Below are 22947 nucleotides of genomic sequence, written 5' to 3'. Positions count from 1 at the left end.
AGTAACACCAGGTGATGTGTTCATCATGTTACTGAAAAGCTCATCAGAAATTTAACATCCACAGTGAGGTGTGGCCACACACTATGTGAGACATTACAAAGGAGCAGCAGTGACTGTGCCTTACCATGGCAGTCCCCGAGATGYGCCGTGTTGCCATACTCGACATCTTGTACGTATCCTCCAGTGCTGTGGTTGTATGAAACAAACAAAGAGAACCTGCAATTAACAGTATTAGTAAGGATACAAATGGAGATTTTATTTTTTTCTGGAAGCAGCAAATGGSAACATATACAACAGGCAGTGTATGGCCCAAAAGATTGTACAAAACATACAGGATAGTCAGGCTTTAAAACTCTGTGTGTGTGCTTATGCCAAGAATTAAAAAAAAAATCCCTTTCTTTTTAGCAACTACATCATATCTTCTCCACTGGGCATGCTCTTGGGTTTAGATACAACCATCCAATTATACTAGTTAAAGTTTGCACTGGCCTGTTACAAAGGCCTCTTTTTAAGATACAGCTGCTAGTGCACTATATATTACAGACTTGATTTGTGCAAAATGCCTTTGGTATGCATATATAGCACCCCAGCTCCAGTGCAGAGGCACTATCTTGCTCTTCCCACTGTGAATCCTGTGCTTTCATATTTGCAATTGCCTGTGCCCTGCCCACGAGCATGCCTGGGAGGGGACACAGTGTACTGTCCTCTCRGAGCTGCTCAGGTTTGCATGCTGCCATTGCTCCCTTCCTGCTTCTAAAATGCTCTCGCTACAGGTCTGCCTGTCCTCCCACCCATGTAAAACTCTCACTGAAAGCAACTCTTCACCCAGAGGTTGCAGAATAAGCCAGACTTTAGCATTCTTTTCTCTCTTACATATACAGTGCAGTGAAAACAAATATTTTAGAAAACAGAAATTTATGAACTGTGTGCAAGGGAAGAGGTACAAGCCATGAGCTCGTGGGGTCTGTAAAGCACATTTAGATGCTGGTGTAATTTGAAAAGGAGTACTTACAGCATTCCTGGTGTCACTCTTCCACATGCCTCATGGTCYAACCAGCCACAGTATGGGTCCCGTGAAGCAATACACGCCCTTGCAAGAGAAAAAMCCCAAAAATCATGCATTTTTTACTTCCTTCCATGAGATGCAAGGTGCCCTTGCTTTAAGGGAGAGTTCAGGAAGGGAGGCCGTACTTTTTACATGACCCATGACGCTCACACCGACTCAGGGGAATTCTAACGACGCAGCTGGAGAACGCCACAAACAGAGCATGGTGGTCTCTGTCCAGCTGCAGGGAAATGACTCTTCTGTCCTCCTCGCTCTCTGCATTACACCTGGTCAGCAAAAACAAGGGCAGGCCACCTATTTAATGACTGTAGTACTTCGTGCAGTAAACTATTTATTGTCTGTGTAGCTACTCAACTCACATTTGTAAATGTAACCTACTACTTTTTGCTGAGAGATTGCTAAACCTCTGGGTTATCAAATGCCAGCTTCCGGCTCCTGTTAACAGCTAGGTGACAAGTTCACTGAACTATGTAGAGAAAAAAAGTCCAAATCCATTTKCTTTGTTCTCTCAGTCAGCATAAATATCGTGCAGAGCAGAAGAGGAGTCCTGTATTGTATGCCTGTAGAGTCTAATTGGAATGCTTCCACTCCCAMATTCTTTGTGCCAAAAAATAAACAAGTTTAAAATGATCAGATATAGGTTATACACTATTGGTTGCTCTTGAGCAACCCTCAAGATAAGCACAGATCATTTCTTTTTCACATCAGCAAATACTTCTGACGTTTCAAAAGTATTTGCAGGAGAATTAGACTGTGTCCCTGACGTCACTGGAGTGGAATTAGTTTGTTCATTCAACCCATACAAAATGGCAAGTGACCAAATATTTTTGGATTATTCAACATGAGGAACAAGATGAAAAGATGAACAACGATGATGTTGGTGATAATGAGCTGGTTTACCATAATCTTTTTTAGCTAGGTACCAAGGACTAGATGAAGAGCTTAGATGTTCTGGTAATACTTACTTTGCATGATTATATGCTTCAATCTCTTCCAGCAATATGCTGTCATTCAAAGAAAAAGGCCTGGTCTTTGCCAAGATTTTAAGTACTACTCCTGCTTCGGAGCCAACAAATATGACTGTATAGTTCTGGTAGGGTCCAGCAGCGTGGTCTACAGCTATTGCTGTTAATCTGTATCTAGCAAGACCAAAGGGTACATCATTAGCAGCAAGTCKTCTTGTTTTCCTTTTCACAGGTGTTACTTTTGAAGTGTCGTACCTGACACGTGTTTTGGTAAACCAGGGCTCCTCAGTGACTGAGGGAACAGCTGAGTCCATCAAAGGGTGAGATTTGATGAAGGAGAGTGTTTCGTCTGGGAAATCAATGGAGGTTTTGTAAGCCTCTGCTAGGCCGTGTTTTGCACAGCAGCCAGGTCTGAAATGAGAACAACATTGTTTCCCTCTTGATATTTTAGTTAATGAGAGAAGGCAGCCGGTTAATGAGCATCCTTATGGCTAAAGCGTCAAGCTCTGCTTTGGGTTTTACCCAACTAGGCACTCAAAAGTGCAGCTGATTTAAGGTAGCTCGTTATAAGGATGAATTTATGACACCATGAGTAAGAACCTTTTACCTTGGCTTTGGTACTTTGTCTTCAGGTACAGCTGTCCAAACAGAGTCAGGAGTCTTTTGTTCTTTAAACCTCCCTTTGAAGACTTTCTCAATGTCATCCATGCTGAAAGCACACACTGCTGAACCAGGGATGCTGTAAAATTAGAAAAATAGTTGCAAGAGCTCAAGATTACAATGGCACCAATTTCAGTGTAAGAGTGAACCAGAGAACTACCTCTGATGAAAGGCTGCTCACCTGTTGAGCTGTGTGGTGAATACACCAACAACAGTAGGCACTCCGTTGATTTGTATGATGTCTGTGATAGACTGCAGGACATCAAAGTAGAAAAATGAATCCCCAGGAACTGAGCAGTTGAGCCGAGCTTTCAGAAAGGATGTCCAGTGTTTCTCCAGGACTCTTTGGGAGCCCCCCATGTCATTTTTGCATATGCGTGCCACACGAGAATACACAGCCTATGAAGGGCAATAAAGAAAGAAAAAGGTMGAGAGGCTTGAGAGATGCAAGGGAAACAGTGCTCGTTTCTGAGCTCTTTGTAAAACTCTAAATATAATATTGTTAAAAGGAAGCTGCCATTTATCTGCACAGAGAAGATGAAAGCAAATGGTGTTCAGCTCATAGTGCACATGCATCTTAATGTATCACCAAGCAAATGCATCTCCACAGTTTGCCCCCACCCTTTTCGCCTTCTAAATCATATTGTTAGTGAGATTTAAAGACTTTAATTAACCATGTGTAAGGGATTTAATAATTTATTGTAGAATATCCTTCCATAGTCAGGCATGAGTACTATACTCTGTATTGACATGACTGAATTATTCAATATCCAGGGACGTTAGAGAAACTTCTTTCAAACTCTCCTTTTGTKTTGTTTTGTTTTGTTTGTTTAATAAGCGTGAAAACACCCTCAGCTTTTCCATTACTTGCCACAAGAGTTAAGGCAACATCAGCACTAAGRCAACAGCACATTGAAAGGCACCTGTAGTGAGCCTACAAACARTGAGGCCTGGAGAACACAAACAGCTTTTTGGTTGAAGAATGCACTGCTCTAGTCCTCCTTTTTTCCCTTTCCTGTAAATTATAATGATGGGAAAACTGTGCRAGCTTTGTCCTAGTTCCTCCTCCATACTACAAACTGTACTTGTTCCTGTGCTGTTTTAGGATAAGCACGTTCTGCTATGACTCAACAGCTCATGGTGATAATACTGACCTTGCCTAAGGTGTTGTGCTCTACAGCAATTTCTCGGAAGAARAAATAAACGTAGTTCCCATATTCTATGGCATGGAGGAAGTGTGGTTCTGTAAGAAAGAGCAAGTAGAAGTTACTTCAAAGAACTGCTCRATGGGCACATGACAGTGAGAACTCAGTGAGACTTGGTGGCTCCTCCCCAGGGCCACACCAGCCAATGKGAGCTCCAGTCTTCCAGACACTTTAGGATGTCCCAATAGAAGTGCACTGGAGTTTAAATCAACTTGAAGTCTTTAGCRTTGGCAAATGGACTGTAAAAAGGCCTCACAGAAACTGTATTTCAGCTAAGGTATTTTGTTATTGCAAATTCAGTTACTGAATCATTTAACAAAAACGTTGCCTTTTTTTTTTGCATTAAGCAGCTTTTTGATCATAATTAYACTATTCTGAAAGCCTCATACATGCTGACATTGTAGCATATGTGTAAACCATGCTGGCTGTGAATTACCTGACCTTCTGTGCCATTGAGATTACATTTGCCATGTGTATAGGAAAATACTCCCCAAATTACCTTTTATCCATTTGGAATCATACTTTATTGTTCTTAAGGCAGATCCATCCCCCATGCTGCGATAAATAACAGCATCACTTGCCAGGAAATCTGCTACTGTTGCCGAATACAATTTTCCATCTAAAACGGAAGTTGAAAACATGGTTATTAAGAGGCCTTTAATAATCTAGAGAATTCTGACTAGATTTCTCTGTATTTTTCCCCATTTCTTTACTGCCACACTTCCCCAGATTGGTGTAACCTATTTATTAACAGGTCAACTTCTAATCCTTTGGAGGTCCTTTAAAAAATTTAAGAGCAGGGGCATCATGACACCTTTAGCTTTTCCTGTGCTYGCTTTAAAAGCTCTGTCTCCTTTGGTGTCATTAATCATTTAGACTCATTACAAGTAAAAGTTCTTACCAGCAAAGAGGGCGACATTGGTTTGTCTGGCATCAAATGGGCATCTTGCCAAACCACTAATTTCCTCCCCATCATACTCTAATGTATTCAACTAGAGAAGAAAAATAAATGGGTGACAGTGTCATTTCTATTTTGTGCACTGGCACAAAAGCATAACATTGTCTTTCCACAAAACTTAATTCAGCATGCTGGCTTCTGTCTGTTTTTATTTCACCTTGAAGCACTCTCCAGTCACACTGGATGTGATTGYTATGGCAGAACCAGTGCAAGCAAAACCAGAACAGATTAATGGCAYCTTCAATACCCTTACCTGATAGTATCTGCACATAGGGTTAAATGCATTTGTTCCACAGACAAACACCATCTCATCATTTCTTGGAACAAAGACTTTAATGAAGTTATGGCATTCATCCTGCAAAGAGAGTAAGATGTATTAATCACGAACTCCATGTATATAATAAATACTAGTGCTGTTTTTCTATAATGTGCTAAACTTACTTTATGTTTGCCTTTCATAGCACAGTTCTCTCTGTCCTGCTGCTTTGATCTCCATGTTAATTTCTGTTAAAGCAGACCAGAAAGGAACATTTGAATTCCTTGCCACATGAATGCTTAAAAAACCCATCAAAACCAAAGAAAATACCTCTCCCTTTCCAGCATGCATCTACTCACCTTGCTTGGGATAACTTCTGATTTTGGAACTTCATTTAAGTTTACAGTGTAAACCTGGTCCCTGTTTGTAGAGCAAAAAGATAGCAGTAAATTCATTAATTCTGTTGTCTCTTTATTTGATAAGCTAATTCTGCTTTCAGAATGCTGTGTTGGACCAATGCTTATGGATTTTCTGTGTTTAATGCAGATGGGAGAAGGTTGTTCATGGGCAACATAGGGTGGTTTGGATTTTTATTGTTGTGGTCCTGAGACAGCATCTGCAGCGTCCAGCTGTCCATCCCTGTCTGCCCATTCTGCTGAGGASTAACCTGGGCTGTAAATATGCAAGTGTGTTATYCTCAGTTCCTAYAACCCTGATGTGTCAGTCCAAGTTTAAATGATCAGGAGAGGTTTTTATTAGGTAGAGCAGTCATATAAAAGAGGGAAAAGAGCATTTGATCATTGGTTTTAGCTTAACTACAGTAACTGCAGCCTTCAAATCCAATTTTCATGCACTAGCCATAGATATGGTATATTTCTCTGGGAACTCCTGCCCCAATTYTAATTTTTATCATATTCTGCACATTTTTCTAAATGAATTTTACACATAAATCCAAAACCAGAAGAGAAAAGAATTTTAATCTAATGAACTGAGTGAAGGAAAATTACCTGCCAGTGATATAAAGTGTGTCTCGAATTTTCAGCATTAGTTGGAAGTCCAGTCTGTGCTGAGATTCATTGCCTGAAGGGCGTCCTCTAAATACTGGATATTGCCTTGAATCTGCAAGTAAAAATGGGCTACACCATCACTCAGGATTATAGAGCTAAAGAATCAATATATGGCATTGATTAGCTGTATATACTAGGTGTAGAAGGGTTTAAACTAAATTCCTTGAGTAATGTGTTGAATATAAATGAGGAAAAGATGGCTAATGTCAGCAAATGTTCTTTTTCCTGAAGTTATTGCTGTATTTCTGATTGCTTTTTTAAGAAAATGATTAAGTGTTCTATTAAAGATACAATGCCAGTAAACACATTTCAATTTGAAAGGAATCAGATTTTTTTTTTTTMWWTYYCMSRGSKSKGGGKGKGSAGGAAGGAAAMCCCCCCCAYRTTAGAACTTTTYCCCTAGTGTTTAGCAGCACTTGCACGGAACTCACAATGGTAATCCACAACGTTRATGGGGTCCTCGTCCTCGGGGAAGCTGACAGCGCGGCAGCGGGACAGGCTCAGCAGTGTCACCAAGGCACAGAGCACGGGAAACCGCATGGCTGGGGACAGCGGAGCGCTGCGGGGGCAGCAACACTGCTCAGCTACCTGCGAATGGACACAACACAGAGATTGCAGCAGCAGGACACACTCAACATGACCTCCTGCTGCAGAAGAAAAGGGGKTTCTTCTTTATTTGAGCATTGGCARCAGTGGACATTGATGAGAAACTGCTGCGTGACACAGCCCTGCTCAAAGCTGCTCTGAAATTACTGATGTTTGCTAATTTTTAGCTGGATTTACGGGCATTTCTGAAGAAGCTGACGACTGTCAGCCCATTTAATTCACAGAATCAGAAACAGAACATGCCAGGCTGTTGACCTGGTAAGAAAAACCTGTCAAACTTGGGATTAGAATTTTAATTAAACTGCAATCTCTTTCCATCCCCTCAATCACTGAATGTCATCCAACACAAACCCTTTTCCCGTAAAGTACCTAAATCTCATCCACAAAACATCAAGACATACACAATGTGTCTGAACATCCATGCTGTGTTTTAATGTCGYTTCTTGTTTCCAGGCTGTGCCATCACAGGGCTAAATCCAACACACCCATAGTCACAGACCTGATGCTTGCTTTGAGCAGTGACTTCCACATGTGCAAAGCAAATGCAGAATGCTGCTCCTGCCGTGTGACAGTGCTGTCACACACTGTGCAAGGCTGGCAAGAGACCCAAACAGGGAGGCAATGTCTAACCTCCTTCCCAAGATGCCACTTTCCCCCTCATTCCATTTGTTACTGTCGGAGGCTTCAGAGGTGTTCACTGGGGTTTTGTGTGTGTGCTCTGCAGATTAGACAGCACTGATCACGACAGCACCACAACATTACACAACAAAGCTTTTAAGAGAGAAAGGGAAACATAACTTCTTCAATTAAACCACAGGGATATTTTAGTGAGAAGAATGTAACTACTCAAGTTGCAATTTGGGTAGGATGCAAGAAAACACATCTCAAAGTGAAATGTGATCCTTAATGACTGCAAGTGGACTGGGCAAGGGTCATATTTCTCATTAGAAACCTGGCAAATGTGGTATTATTCCCTCCTCCAACCTTTTGGAGGCATTCATTCAGCCCTGATTCACAGGTCAGAGCTCTGAGTCATCAGCTCAGTGCCGTGCAGTTGCTGAAATTGGTTATTAAATGCTTTGTCTAAACAGAAAAAAGAGAAACCTTTCCATTTCAACATTTCAAGACTTTCAGTGAGAGGAACATGTTGCCAACACAAAGTGCCAGACCTGATCCAGCAAAGCACAAAAGTATTAATCATTTAATAATTTGAAAAGCAATTAAAAAACCCCTTCATAACAACACTTAACCTTTCAGTAATGCTTATGGGGGACGAAAGTGCTGTATTTGTTAATTGATGCTATGGCTGGCTAGGGGCAGGGCTTCCTCCTTCCAGAGGCTGCTGAGCTGTCACTTCAGGCTGGAGTGTGAGGAGACCAGCTGAAAGGCTGGGAACATTTGGGGATGGGGGCGGGGGTGTTGTCTGGATGCCTRCCCATTACAGACTGACCTGGAAAGAGGCATTTTCCACCGTTAATAATATTTCTGTATCTCAGTCCACCAGTCCAGAACGAATGGGCTGTGCTCTTAGTCAAGATTGATGAGTGCAGTGGTTAATAAACACTAATGATTCCTGGCACTTTCCCTCTGCTCTTCCTTGTCCTGACATGGCCTCTTCAGCTGAAGCATCTTGCGTTAAATTACTAATGAGCAAACTTAAAACAAACTGGAATTAATAAAGTTAGTCAAATTAGTTCTTTCTTGTGAAAGCACCATTAGAGCAAAGTCCTGCAGCACTGTGGCTCCCAGACACAATAACAAATCATTAATGCTTACACAATTTTTTTTTTTTTTTTAGTCTTTTTGTGAGAAAAGCAGGCTTCAAATGTCCAACCTACTCCCTTTCCAGTGACAGAGAAAGGGGAGACACATAAACTGCACGTTGAGTCGGTGCACAGTAACATCTATAAGGTGCTTAGTAAAAGTCCTCCCTGAAGCCTTGTTTTCTTGGAGAACAAATGAATACAAATTGCCAAAGAACAAGAAGCTCTCCCAGACATGAAGGCTGCAGTTAGAATAGAAGATGAGGCTGCTTGTGGCCCACATTATGACTCAAAGAGACCCTGCACACAACTTGCAAACTGTACAAGTTCCACCTGAACAAAGCACAGACATGTAAAAGGAGGTTTCTTTTTCAGAATTCTCTTTCTTTCCAATGTTCATCTGGGAAGAATTGACTGGRGTGACAATCACAAAACTTCTGTGTAACCTGTCTTACACACGCAGATACTGATTTCTGAACTCCAGGAAATGGCTGCAGAAAAAAGGCCAATTTGTTTTTGTTTTCAGGTCACAATTGTCAAAGGGCAATTCATTTTTAGGTCATGATTATCATGGCCAATACACAGCAAACTGTCACGAAAGCTGAAATGTCAGGTAAACAAAGACAGCATCAATTATGTCAAACAGATTCAAATTTCAGGCAGGATATCAAACTCCCTAGAAGAATGTGAAATTTTGTAAATGTAAATCCACAGGATATGCTTCCCTAGAGGCTGCATACAGGGCAGAAACAAACTCACATTCATGTCTTCCCCAGAAAACCCTCAAACATCTGAGGATACTCCAGAGATGAACTCTGGGAACATACAGGGCAGGAATTGTTATGTTCAGCAATCTTTTCAAGCTAAACATCATCTGTCACAAATCTCTATCAAAGAAATAACCCTGCATGAAGCACAGACCTTTGTCACAACAAGACAGAAAAGCACACAGAGAGCTGCACTGGATCAGCAAACCACAGGTAATCACTTCTCAGCAGCCAGGCAAGAAACGCAGATTTCTTTATTATTTGTCTTGTAAAATTATTACAAGAATAGTAACAGTAGCTCTGATTTCCAGCTACATATGAAAAAGAAAATGTACCTGCTTCAAGAGGCTCTAAAATGCAGSTTTTATCTGGTTGGACACAGGCTTGAGATCAGAACCACTGAAGAGAGAATAAACTGGGAAGAACAGCTGTTTCCTGGATAATCAGAAAAATGGGYTCCATCTAGCCCTTGGAGCAGGGGTTTATGACAGCCAGGTGTAGCCTTCTGGTAGACACAGATAGGCTGGTGTGAAAGACGTAATTCCTGCCACATTCAAACCTTTTAGTGGAGGCCACTACTGGGGACTGCAAATAACAATGCTGAAATATCTGTTAGGACTGGAATAGCTGATTACGAAATGCTGGCAGTGTCTACCTTCAAGAAAATGCAGAAAACATTCATACTCTGGGTTTGATTATTTTCTTCCGCCAGGATTCAGCCCAGTCTTTGATTAATTTCTCTTATAAATTGCATTCCTAGCATTTCTGCTAGAAAACAATGCATGGTAAGTGCAATGTTYGGAAATTACCATATTGCTATCCTTCTTTTACAGATAGGGAATTGAGGCACAGATCAAGGCTGAATGTATGACCAAGGCCAAGCACCCAAAARAGCCTTTTCAAAGGCTGTGAGCTGCTTGGGGTCAGATGTGCTCCTTCCTTGCAGCACGGGCACAGACTGGTGTCCCTCAGTGGAAAGCTGAGGATCAGATCAGATCAGAGCTCCTCTGCCACTCGGCCTATGCCATAATGAGTTGTGTCTGCAAGGAGAAAGAGCTAGAGCTGTAAATGTTAACTGGTGGCAAAAATGCACCTTGTTAGGGAGGAGAGTGAGCTGCCTGGAGCAGGCCCCAAGGGAGATGCTGTTGGTCAGATGGGAGGCAGGCAGTTGTCCCAAGTAATAAACTGGCTCTGTGGCTGCCACCTTTCAATCTCAGCTAGAAAWCCCATCCTTCAATTCCTGATTGGGGGAATCCAGAGAAGCAGGATATAATTTCTGTTAAAATATGAGCCTACCTTCAAACAATCACACATGAAGGGGAACAGGCTGGTGTTTCTTGCCCATTAATCTACTCCAGCCTTTGACAACGTACTGGTGACGCTCCATCAATCATCTTTCCGTGCACTGCCACGTAAAAGAGAAGGGGGAAGGGAAAGGGCATTCAGCCAGCTGGGGAGAAGCAACATATAAAATGGCTTCAAACCAGACTGTTGCAATATCTTCTACTTACTGGGAAAAAAAAATCTTAAAAATCTCCTAACACAATAAATGCTTCTCAAAATGCTAATCACAGACCCAAGTGCAGTACAGCAAATCCAGGCTCAAGTTCAAGACAGGTCAGAACAAAAGATACATCYTAAAAGTTAGCTCACTTGTGGGGAGTTTGGCAAGGAATGGAGGAAAGGGTTGGAATAATAAAAGCTGAGCAAATGACTACATCACCTTCCTCCTCCAGCAGACTCAGGCTGTYAGGTGAGACCAAGGATCCCCTCTGTGCTCGGAAGTACAAATCAGACATAATGTTGAGGGGGGACAGGCAGAATTGATTAGCAATATGCTGAGCTTAGTCAATTTATGTTGATGTGGTTTCCCCCAATCCCAACTGCCTGGACTTGGACAGATCAGGAAATCCCTGCTGTCCTGTTCCTTCCTGCATGYAAATGGCTCCCTGAGAGCACTAATTAGTGCAAAGGAACTGACTAGTGTCTTCCTCAGATGAAAGATTTCTTTCTGAAATTTTGAGCATGAAACCATTCTAACAATAAGGTAAAGGTTAAAACAAAACAAAACAAGAAATCTTTKATTGCTGCCTGTTCACAGATGCTCAACAGGTTTCTCAGGGCCTAGAGCTGAGACTTCAGCTCCTGACACAGGGCAAAGCTGATCCTGTGCAAGTTCCACTGATCTCCTGAGACAAGCCCTGCTGAGGGTCACAGGGCACCCCTGGACAGTGGCTTCAGGGCCCTGTGCCCCATGCCAAAGCAGTGCCTTGGAGCTCTTTAATCAGAGGAACACTCAAGCAACAAAGATCTGTTGTCAGACTAGAACAAGTCATGGATTCCACCTGCAACCAAATAAAGGCTGAATTGGAACTTACTTGTGTTTAACATCTCTCCCCTTCCTTTTTGGATGCAAAGTGTAGTGTAGAAAGGTTAAAAATCTTGTTTACTGCAGCCTCAGGGATTATCTTTTGATGTACAAATCATTTACRGTCTACTAACAGCAGGTTAAAGAACACTACCTGAAAAGGGTATGGCTYGAATTCTGGGCTTCATGAAGTTAAAAGGCTGCTGCAGTGACTCCACTCCAGGGTGCTAAGGATTTGCACCTGAGTTTAGAGTTTACTTGCTGGTGGTAACTGCTGCCAGGTGGGAGAAACTCAACTTCTTGAGCCRCTGCAGAGAGAGCACAGCTCCCAGTGAGTGCTGAGGACAGAACTGYTGCTCAATTTTGCTTTGTCAACCAGGTCAATCTTTTCAGAAGATAAACAGAAGAAAATATATGAAGGTGGTACAGGGTGCCTTCAGGGGCATCCTAGATTTGTAGAAATGTACACRTTGGCAACCATGGATGCACCTGAACATTCACTCTGAATAGCACCTAATCCCTGCTGTGACTGGAACAAAACAGCTCCAGAACCGAGCCACACACTGGGGAAACCAGGCCAACGTGTGTTTTGGTMATCAAAATAGGAAAATGAAGACCTTTTATACTATTTAAGTCAAAATATAAGACCAGCATGCCTCAGAGTCTGGTGCCTTGGACTGTAGAGGGGGAACAAACAATTCTTTCTCCCATCTATTTTTTTGTCTTGGTGKTTTTTTCTGTCTTACTGTGTGAAATGCATATGATGAGTCATTTGCTTACAAGCCAGAAAGTATTCCACACAGAATGCAACATTTGCCTGAAAAATCTGTATCAGTAGTTATCACACGAAAGGCAGGGGATTCGATTCCCATTTTAGGTCAGATCTATACATAGGTTTCCCAGCGATGCCATTGCATTATCCCAAAACAGGGACACAACAGCCAGCATCAATGTGAGTGTGATAGTCTTYACATTTCTTTCTAATGTCATTCCAGTATGTGTTTCTTCTAATGAAGGYTCACTTCAATAAAGTTCCTGAAGGCAATGCCTGACACAGGGGTTTACTGAACGTTCAAATCTTGGAGATTGTCTRTGATGTGATAAATCTGTATTGTGGAGTTTGGTAACAGATTGTTTCAGCTAATTATCAAATAAYACAGGAAAATATTTATGGCTATAATGAAAGAAAGGTGCTTGATTCTTGTAGTCTCTTTTAGGAATGTGCAGAATGATTTTGTATGAATGAATAGGTAATAAAAACTCTTTCTGTCCTTCAAAAGTACACCCAATTTTAAAGTATGCAGTATGCAGCCATCCTGACTTTCTATAACTTTAAAGTCTGCAGCTCTGAAGAAAAAATTTAGGATATTTAGAGCTGAGATATTAATTGAGCATGAAAGTGCAAATAACAGGTCTGTTATTTTAAGATAATACTTGACTTCTTTTAAGGATTCTGCATTAACACCTCTTGATCTATGCCTAAGTAAAAAAAGATAGTTTAATATTAAAGTGATGAAACCCTACCACTGAGTATCACAGCTTTCATCTTAATTGGCTTATGGCACTGCCAGCTACACTTCAGTTGTTTGCAGGCTTTGAACGTTTCAGCAAGCGCACCCCTCTTGCTCTAGAACGAGCTGACAGAATGCTTGCAAAATGGATGGGGTGACTTTTAATGATGCAAGTGTTTAGTGGTTGATTAGAAGCACTTTGAGGGCTAAATTCTCCTGTGATCAAAAATTTACTTGAACACCAGATAGTTTCAGCAGGAAAGGAAATAAAATACTGAGCAAACTGTAAGTGATTGCCTCAATTATGGTTATTTTAAGTTAATTTTTGAGACTGAATGTTAACTACCTTCCCTTACATGACTGACAAAAAGTCCTGCACCTGAAACCAACCTTTGATTTCAGCTCACAATCTGCTCTGTTTTGCAAAGCTCCTGCAGGACGCTTTCCTTGCAAGTTTGCCAGGGTTGGGCGATGGGTGACGGAGTGCAAGGTACTTTAACTTCAGCAGTGCTCTGGATTCACCATTTAAGCAGACCTGCATTTCATTAACTCAAACTGCTCATGCCCAACTGGGACTGCCCTAGGATATACTCAATTTATTTATGGAAGTGTCCACGCACTGGTGCAGAGAATGTCAGTACTGACTTTTGTTCCACACTCCCAGCACTGATCCTCCTCCATTAATTCCTGCCCATGGGCAGCTCTGGTAGCAGGAACTCCCACCCCTGCCTGACCCCAACCCAAGGAAAGCAGAGCCACTCTGCTTTGAGCAGCTGTGTTCAGGGTGAAATCCCGAGCACCTTCAGCTCCCAGCTGTGTCAGAGGTGTCTGATGCTTTTGTTTTAGACCAAAATACTTCGATCCAGAAAATGAGGGAGAACCCTTAAACCATACTGGCAAAGACCTAGTTACCCACAGTAGTACACACAGGCCTGGATGTTCAGTAACACCCAAACTGCCCCCCTTGGTCTCAAACAAAACCCTACAACCTAGACCCAATTCCTCCCTCTAGGAAGGCTGGCTCCAAGTGCAAGAGARTGCTGGAAGCAAAGGAAGTCGGTGTTCTTCCTGGAAGCCTGCACAACATGATTTACATAGCAGAACTGCCACTCATTTCAGCATGATCAGACACCATCTGATAAGGCAGCCCTGAGACAGGTAGAAACCAGTACTTGCAGGTGAGGACATAATGAAGGACTCAGGCACAACTTGCACAAGTCCAGCTGACGCCACAGCCAAGGGAGTGCTGGCAGCACCCCGGGTTTGCTGTCTCCCAGCCCCACAGAAAGCAGCCTTCCTTCCTTCCCCCTGAGCAGGACTGCAGCCCTGATCCTGATCCTGAGATAGGTGCTGCCCGTTTGAGCCCTGGCTGGACCCCGGGTTTGCCTACTGGATGAAGTGAATGGGATGTTTTGAAATGGAAGGGAGGTTTTGGGGAAAAAATATSCCCCAACAAGCAGGGCAGACGAAGAAAAAAGGGATTTGCACTGTGGAAAGGGCACATCTGCTGTTCAACAGGCTGTGCCTCAGACAATGTTGCTGTCAACCTCTTTCCAGAAAGCATCACTTTTTTTCACCCACTGCTCTCCCCTGCTACAAAATCCCTCCAGCATCTCAGCACTGTGCCTTGCTGGAGTTGCTGCTGCTGGGGAAAAGGCTGCTGCATGTCACTGCTCTCACTTCAGAGAGAAAGTAAATGGCTGCAGAAAATGTAAAGGRAGACACAGGAGACTCAACTGGCAAGAAGCACTTGAGAGATCTTATACACTGTGTTGGTGTTACCAGCATGCCATTCTCAGGGCTGGAATAGTCAGCCAGCCTTGCCTGCAAGAATACTGCCTACAGGCACTGGGGAACAATGTGTTTTTAACTACTCTTGGTTTTTCTGCATGGACAAATCTGGTAGCTGGCCACCCAGCTACCTATTTGTATATGCAAAGCATGTGCTCTGCCCCTTTCCTGGGCACCATCAATTACGTGGACAAAACACAGGCATGAAAACCTGAAGGAAGCTTGAGCTCAAAGTTAACTATTACTATTATCTTGTTACGATTAAAGATYAACTATGCCACTGAAAAGATGTGTTCTGAAATGTCTTTCCCAGGCTGACAGTAAATAGAGAGTTTTGTTTTCTTGTTTGTTGGTTTTTTTTTTTTTTAAATCTCAAAGTCTTCTCAGGATTTGGAGTAATTGTTTAAACTGCTGCCTTTATTCACCATAATACCAAAATGCTGTCACTTGCCACGTGACTGCTCATACTTTCATTTGAGATGTCATGCAGAAACACATGGAAATCTGGTGAAGGCAAACCAATTTTAGAACATGTTCCGAGCAATTGTTTTGCAGCACTGCCCTACAGTATGAAGTCTCTTCCATTTCTTAAATTGCCTAATCAAATGCAGACTCTGTTCCAGTCACGCTAAATTTTCACATAATGGCAGAAAAATACTTCTTTCGAGCCTAGCACTGAACAGTTGGATCACATTATCACATTTGCTGCTTTTGTAGTCTCCAAGTGTGTATTTGTAAATGTATGTATATACATATTCACAGGGGAGAGGGGGGAACAGCAGTGCTCAAGCTGTGAGACTCAGGGAATGGTCACAGGGACCGGGATACGCTTGAGAGGTGCCTGTGCTGAGGGTTTTTTGGGGGGACCTGGCTTATGAGAAATGCAGAGTGGTGGTGAAAATTTTATTTTAATTTCTTTAGAAACYAGCTGTATTAGTTCAGAAATTGACATGGCTGACTGTTTGCCCTACAGTCTGTTGAAGTTATTAAATTGGTRTCAATGCAGTAAGGGAAGTTACACTGTGCAGCCATGGCCATCCTGCCCTGGGTCCCCATCTTGGGCACATCCCTGTGCTGATCTTGTTTGGGGAGCTCTGCACCACAGAAGTGCCCGCTTTCCACAGACCAAACACAGCCTGCAGAGCCCACCCACGGCAGTGTCTGCAACTGAAGGCAGCTGTGCTGGGCATCAGCTCACCCTCCTCTCTTTTACCTAAGCTCCATCACCGCCTGATAACATTCACTCGGCAAGACAGGGAAATATTTGCATCACAATACTTTGGCATTTTGACTAGTGAACCACAGAGAAGTCATAGATCAGACCTTTTAAAGTAAAAATTAAAAAAAACCCCAACCATTCAAATCAGTAACATATGGACTGCAAGTGTTTGAATCAAGGTCAGAAGGAAATCTGTGGCAAATCAGGGAACGAGACTTAGGGCTTTAAAGCTTTATATTAGAGCCTGTCCCATTCTCTTCCACACCGGCCTCGCCAGATCCCAGCACAAGTACAACGTTTCCCTAAATCCTTGAGTTGTCACTAATAATATTGGCCAGTGTAACAACATGACAAGATAATCATACCTAACCCCCACGCAATTTACGTCTGCAGGACTGTTTTTCTTATCCATCTGCACCAAACATTTAGGCTCGTGCTGGCACAGTTTGCTGCTGAAGACCACTGTTCAGCCACGAGCAGTATTTGTTATATTTTTTGTGAGGATGAAAACCTGATGTTTTTGGGGACGGGGACGGCGGAGGGGGGGAAGAAGCCATAATCCACTCTCATTGTAAAACCTGTATAGTGGTACATAAGACCAAAAAAAAATTCTATCCATACGCTTGCAGGAAATCAGATTAATCCCCAAAGCATGAGATTTGATTATTTTTGTCTGAGGTTATCATCAAGGAAAAAAAGCCTACATAATGCTAAAAATATCCATGCAGCGTTTACTTTATGAAGAAAATATGATTTACCGAGCAAAAACAAATTACTGGCTTTTCGGTGTTAATCTTTGATAAACACGTGCTGGGTTAAAGAAACTGTCACAGAGAGAAGTTTGTAAATTGAAAGAAACCACTCAACTCTGCATGATTATTTGCCCCCTCCCTCATAACTCCTTTCATGAGACACCTGGGGACATTGTTCACAYACTGTTGACAGCTTTCCCACTACTGCTTTTCCTCTGTTATCCATTCCCTTCTTTTGGGCACTGGTCCCCAGGTGGCAGTACACAAAAAGCTGTATGTGCAAGGGGTGCCAAAGGTGGCCCTTGGACAATTGTTGAAGAGCCAGGGGGCTCTCTCCTGCCTTGGTTGGTTCAAGTTGTTTCCACAGGGCTCTGAGCCACCAGGCAGTGCTCGGGTATTCACTCCCCAAAGCTGCACTGCTGGGGGAGCACACACTGCCAGCAGCCCTTTCTGGCTTCAGCCACCATCACAGCAACAGGGACAGTCACACCCTCTTGCTGGGCCACATTCAAACACCAGTTCAGATTTTAATACTGTAGCCTTAACTATACACTGAGGTTTTTGCAAAAATTAAATATGCATTTTTCTTCTCTGTGGTCTCCCAAACCACGATGGTTACACGGCCTGATGGGATGTGGAAGTGTTCACACAGCAAAGGAAGGGGGTGCCTAAATGGGGGCACAACACAAACAAGGGCTTGACATACAAGTGTGAAGATTTTCTTTTGACCCCAAAGTGCATCTGCCATGATAGACAGACACAGAAATAGCAGCAACACTTTGTGCTGGTGCTGCAGTCCCTGCCCACCACCAGCCCATCCGCACGCCTGGGAAGSGAGGCAGCAGCACTTGAGGGAAATACCTTTTGTCTCCCACAGCAGCAAAGCTCTGAGGAAGGTCCTACCCAACAGAGGTGTGAGCTAGTACTTTACTGCTGCTTGAGAAAGCAGAGTCCCAGCTGCCATGACCATTTGGTAAAGGGAAGATGAACTATGCAGCTCAGATTAAGAAAAGCCCATTATCGCAGTAATARCTGAGCTGAGTGACCAGCTGATCAGCTCTCATCTTGTTTGAGGTTTCACTCCCACCGCTGGTGGGCAGCCAGTCTGTGATGCTGGTCCCCACTGCTCACTCGTTACCTTTCCAGATGAGCAACTCTGCGTTTGCCTCCCCGCTGTCCCTCACACACTTGAAGGGCCCCCCAGCATGCAACTGCCAATTAACTCCTCATTCTCATCCCAGGCCCTCTTCAAAGCTGCCCTTTGCCTCTGGTGCCAAAGCGTGTGCGCCCCTTTTCCCCGACACACGCAGCTCAGCTATGTTTAGGTGGCTTGTGAACCAGCAAAGCTGCTGATTATGCAGGTCAACACTGCTCTCCTGCTTCTAGAGGCCACTGCCCGACTGTACCCATCTGCCCCCTCTGCTTTTAAATCATCCACTGTGGGAACAGGATCCATCCTTTTCATTCTGTGTTTATCCAGTGCCTAACCAATTAGAAACACGGGCTGCAATTTGGCTCTTAGATGCAACAGTTGRAAAAAAAAAAAAAAGTAACGGCAACAACAAAGCTTTTTTGCAAGAAGTGTCTGTGTGCAAATACGACCTCTGTTATGTTACCAAGGTCAGGCAGACCAAGGCCAATCTGCAGTGTGAGAATATAAATCAAAGCTGTCCAGGGACTGATTTCATTTACAAGGTTTGTAACCACTCTGGACAGAATGAATGTCGCTTGCCTGAGCTCCTTGCTCCTCCTCTTCCACCATCACTTCTCTTCTCCTCCACTCCCACCAAACCCCTCCCTTCCCACTAATACCTCTTGACCTCCTTTGCTCTTGAAAGCAAAAGTTCTATTCCATCAAGAAAACAGTGGCTTGCATATGACAGCCATGCTAGACCGATTTATTTAAATTATGCAAAAATCTCAACAACTAAAATCACCAGAGAGTCACAAGTACATTCACCTGCTGGTTACCTGCCCTTCACAGCACACRTCAGAATTAAAACAACAAATCCTGTAACAGCTCCTTTCCTATTGCATTCATAGATCCGCAAAACAAACCAAGGAAAGCATCTGTAGCAAGTATTAGAGTCTGGGCACAGATCCTGTGAAATCACATGGTTTCCGTTGTGGAACTAAAAAGGCTTCTATAAGAATGTGTGAAATACACAGCCGAAATTCTCCATTTCTTTCTGTGCTCCTTGGCAGTTTGTGTGGCTAAGTTAAAGTGGCAACTTGTGTTTCTTTAGCTGATGCTTTCCAAGCACACCCTGATGTGCCCACTGAGAGCACACAGGACTCAGCCAGCACGCTCCCTCTCAAGTACAGACAGAGTTAATATMATCCCACTCCAAACAACAGGTTGCTGTCTCCAAACTGGAGCCTCGAAAAGCAGAGTCCAGCGGTTGCCTCACTCCTCCCAGCCATTTTGCAGCCCTTCCTTCTGCAGGTGCGGACACCAAGCTGCAGCAGGGCTGGGCAGGAATGCCAGAATGAAAGAAATTTCACGTTCTGGATGTTAACTTTAGTTACCATAGCCAGACAATGCTGCCACTGGCGTGGAAGAAAAAATTGCTGTAGCCAGCTGTGCTGTTCACAGTCGGATGGTTTCTGTGTAGCTCCAAATGGTTATGGAGCCAGTAGCCTGTTGTGGCCAAGGACAGGATGATGGATGGTCTACACACACTGTCCAAGCAGGAAGAATGGCAGAAGTTCACTTCAGGGTTGTTAAAATGCTAATCTGGGTTAGTTAACAAAAGCCAAATGGAAGAGAAAAGTTACTACTATAAATACTACTCATATGTTATATATGTGCACTACAGATTTGATCTCTGTGGTTAACAGAAACATTTGACTTTGGAAGTGGGACAATTCAACAGTCTTCCTGTCTGAATAAATGGAATCAACTTCTGATATTAGCTGTACTGTAATTACTGTCAAGCCACGAGGAGGGAAAGGGGGCTATGACAGACAACACACAGAGCTCCACAAACAGAATCAAAAGGRCAGTAATACTATTTTCCCTGCACACCTCTTCCATGCGACATGGGAACAAATCAGAACCCACTTTCTTTTGAACTCAAGGCTAGCAGCTATTCACAGAACAAGTAACAGCTTAATAAAATGCCTTAGATGGATTTTAACAGTAACTGCAGTAGCTCATCGGATGCGTAAGAAGAGATCATCTGTTTGAGCAGCAGTTTTGACGAAAGCAACATTTGAACTGTTTTAATTACATACAGAGTTGCTAAGTCTGAAAATAACTTGTACTACCCAATGCCAGTAACACGCCTTATTCCATCTTTTCTTAATTACTTGTGGAGCAAATTATTACTTTATCAGGTGGAAAGGTTTCTGATTTTATCAATCTGGAATTAGAGGTAGGTTGGACATATGAATACGTAACCAACCATCATCTCCTCTGTTCAGTAAGCAAACACATAGTCTATGCCTTGAAAAATATCAGAGACTGCAAAACAAGTAAGCTTCACGTAAGCTWATACAGGCACAGAGGCTGTTGAAGTAACTGTTTCCTTTGTCTTACAAAGAAAGACTAGAACTGAAAGACGCTTGTCACATCCCTTCTCTAACACTTGAAAAATGACCATACTCACCCTTGATCCCACTTCAGATTTCAAATTTCTTTTTATTTTTCAGAAGGACAAATAACCACAACCTTTCAACATTTCCATGCAGCTTCCGTCCATCTAACTGGGCTTCACCTGAYKTCAGAGGATACTGAGTCCTGAGACYAAYGCTTTTCAAAGAATTTAAAACCCATAAAAATCCAGAAGTGAAATCTGAATGTGMTCAACTGTAGTAAGACCAGAAGATAAATTATTACAAATGCCTAATGTACACTTTGAGCTGAACTTGCATGATGGACTTTTCCTTCAYACATCTGTCATGACAGGACCAATCAGATCAAAGATCAATTTAGTCAGATTTGCATCTATAATTAAGCATTCTATCTAAACGTGTGCTCTTCATAAACAGACAGCAAAGTTATGACAGCTCCAAGGGCTAAAGTATCTGCTAAACAGTCAGCTCAGCTCAGCCATTCCCAGAAACATTCAGATGGTCCAGCTCAAAGGGCGAGAGAGGCTGGGGGGAAAAAACCCGCAGCCATACAGCTGGTTTGGTTTGTAGAGCTTTGACAGGGCCATCACTGTATTCCTGGCACACACTCCTGCATGACACAAAGCACATTCAGAAAATGATGTTATCTTTGTTGCATCTCACCATAAAGGAGAACAGGTAGTGACAGACTGCAGGATATGGGGGAGGCAGGTTCACTGTAACTAAAGGTGCAGATGAAAGTGAGAAGCTGGTTAAATAAACCAGTGTAAAGCCTCTGGGTTATACTTTTTTGGCTGTCTTTTTGAAAACAAATCTGAGCTATGTAATTTAGAATCCTAACGAATTCTTACTACAAACTTTTTCTTCCTGATTTTAAAAACCCGAGTTTTATATTAGCTAACACAAAAACTGTTGAAGTTCATAATTATATAGTAAAGGAATCAGAGCACTAAGCTGGCAATTTGTTTTTATCTAAGCCAGAGTAAATGTTTATACAATATCTGCCAACATAACAAAATATGCTCGTCTCTTACTACATTAARCATGATTACGTACAGCTCAATTTACTGAAAGGAACTGAAGTAGACTTTAGAGGTGCACAGAATTTTATAGCGTGAATAAAGCAGGAAAAAYGTCTATTCTCTTTTGCCACAAAAGTAATTGCAAAGCTTTACAATAAGCTTCCTGTTGGACTTGGAAAAAGGAGACAACCTCAGAAAATTCTCTGTGAAAGTATCTGTACGTGAGAGCAACAGACCAGCAGTAAACGCCTCTAAGACCGTAGGAAGCTGTTCCTCCAAATAATATTTGGGAAACATTAATAAAACCAACAACTTGAAGCACAAAGGTATCCCAGTAAAGATGCGTGCTTTTTTCCCCAAAGGAAACAGCTAAGGGGAAGGAGAAAAAAAAAAAAAGAAAAAGAAAAAGCAAGCCACACATTTACAGAGCAATGAAAAGTATTCTGGAAGAAGTTTGCTGTAATTCCTGCACATTATGTGTGAAGCGTGTGTGTGTGTGTACATGGATAAGCTACAATACCATCTGTACAGCAAGTGCCACATATGTGAGCATTATGAACCATCATTGCTGCTGCTATGCTCCCAAGTAAATGTATTCTAAGCTACACACACATACAAATACAAACGACTTCACACACTGAGGGCTGAATTTTGCTCAAATTACTCACAAGCTAATGCCTGTGATACAGACATAATCTCGACCAGAAGTAAGAAACAACTGAGAGATTGGCAGAAACCCACTAATTTAAGACTAGCTGTATTCATGCTAACAAGTGGGATATCCACCGGAACTAAAATATTTTCAACACATTAACCTAAAGCAGTTAATCGCATTTTTCAATTCACAAGATAAAACACAACAAATAATAAAAAAACCCCGCACGACCACCCCGCAGCCCTTTAAAACACAGGCGTAATAGCCACCTAGATAKATCTGTGTGACCTTTCATTTCTATTAATCCTTATAAATAATAAAGAAGGCTTTAAACCCTTTCTAATTACTCCCCGAAAGCAGCTGTATCGGTTTCTGCAGTGATGAAACGCCCCCACCCCCCCCAGAAAAAAAAAGTTTCCCCGCTCTGCACCTGAGCATTGTTTTCGGCAGGAGGGCGGGCGCGGAGCTGCCCCCGCCGCGGCACGGGGATAATTCAGAACTGACTCCAGTATTTGTTTCCATCCATAATTGATGGAGAGCTGGAAACGCGGCTCCCTCTGCCTCCCAGCGCCCGGCTGCTGCCGGGGAGCCCGTAAATCACGCCTCGCCCCGCCGGCAGCACCGAGCCCCGGGCCGGGCCGGCTCAGCCCCCGCCGCGGCGCCAGCCCCAACTCACCCCAAGAGCCCCGGGGGGACTTCGCCGGGGATAAACCCGACAGCTCCGCTTCGGCTGCCCCGTC

At 42.9% G+C, this 22947-nt stretch overlaps 1 protein-coding gene across 5 annotated transcripts in view; it reads right to left on the bottom strand.

Moving 5' to 3' along the window:
- SEMA6D (semaphorin 6D) overlaps window positions 1-22941 on the bottom strand; it is a 29969-nt gene extending 7028 nt beyond the window's left edge. For 2 of the 5 annotated variants that reach the window (XM_057369879.1, XM_057369882.1), the window contains exons 1-16: window positions 22638-22782; window positions 6609-6765; window positions 6118-6229; window positions 5470-5530; window positions 5296-5358; window positions 5108-5209; window positions 4798-4888; window positions 4396-4515; window positions 3846-3934; window positions 2873-3090; window positions 2639-2770; window positions 2287-2442; window positions 2032-2205; window positions 1192-1332; window positions 1013-1090; window positions 125-216 (exon numbers count right to left, since the gene is read on the bottom strand). In XM_057369879.1, the coding sequence (XP_057225862.1) occupies window positions 125-216; window positions 1013-1090; window positions 1192-1332; window positions 2032-2205; window positions 2287-2442; window positions 2639-2770; window positions 2873-3090; window positions 3846-3934; window positions 4396-4515; window positions 4798-4888; window positions 5108-5209; window positions 5296-5358; window positions 5470-5530; window positions 6118-6229; window positions 6609-6717 (1738 nt within the window). In that variant the 5' untranslated portion in view covers window positions 6718-6765; window positions 22638-22782. Of the gene's footprint in view, window positions 1-124; window positions 217-1012; window positions 1091-1191; window positions 1333-2031; window positions 2206-2286; window positions 2443-2638; window positions 2771-2872; window positions 3091-3845; window positions 3935-4395; window positions 4516-4797; window positions 4889-5107; window positions 5210-5295; window positions 5359-5469; window positions 5531-6117; window positions 6230-6608; window positions 6766-22637; window positions 22784-22883 lie in introns of those variants that run through there. The other 3 variants (XM_057369880.1, XM_057369881.1, XM_057369883.1) reach the window with 3 other exon arrangements.
- Window positions 22942-22947: the final 6 nt, after the last annotated feature.

The sequence above is a fragment of the Malurus melanocephalus genome, unplaced genomic scaffold (genome assembly GCF_030028575.1).
Source record: "Malurus melanocephalus ecotype Western Australia unplaced genomic scaffold, MMel_1.1 scaffold_116, whole genome shotgun sequence".
NCBI lineage: Eukaryota > Metazoa > Chordata > Aves > Passeriformes > Maluridae > Malurus > Malurus melanocephalus.
Note: the sequence above shows the minus strand (reverse complement) of the source record. Positions and strands in the feature narration are given on the sequence as shown.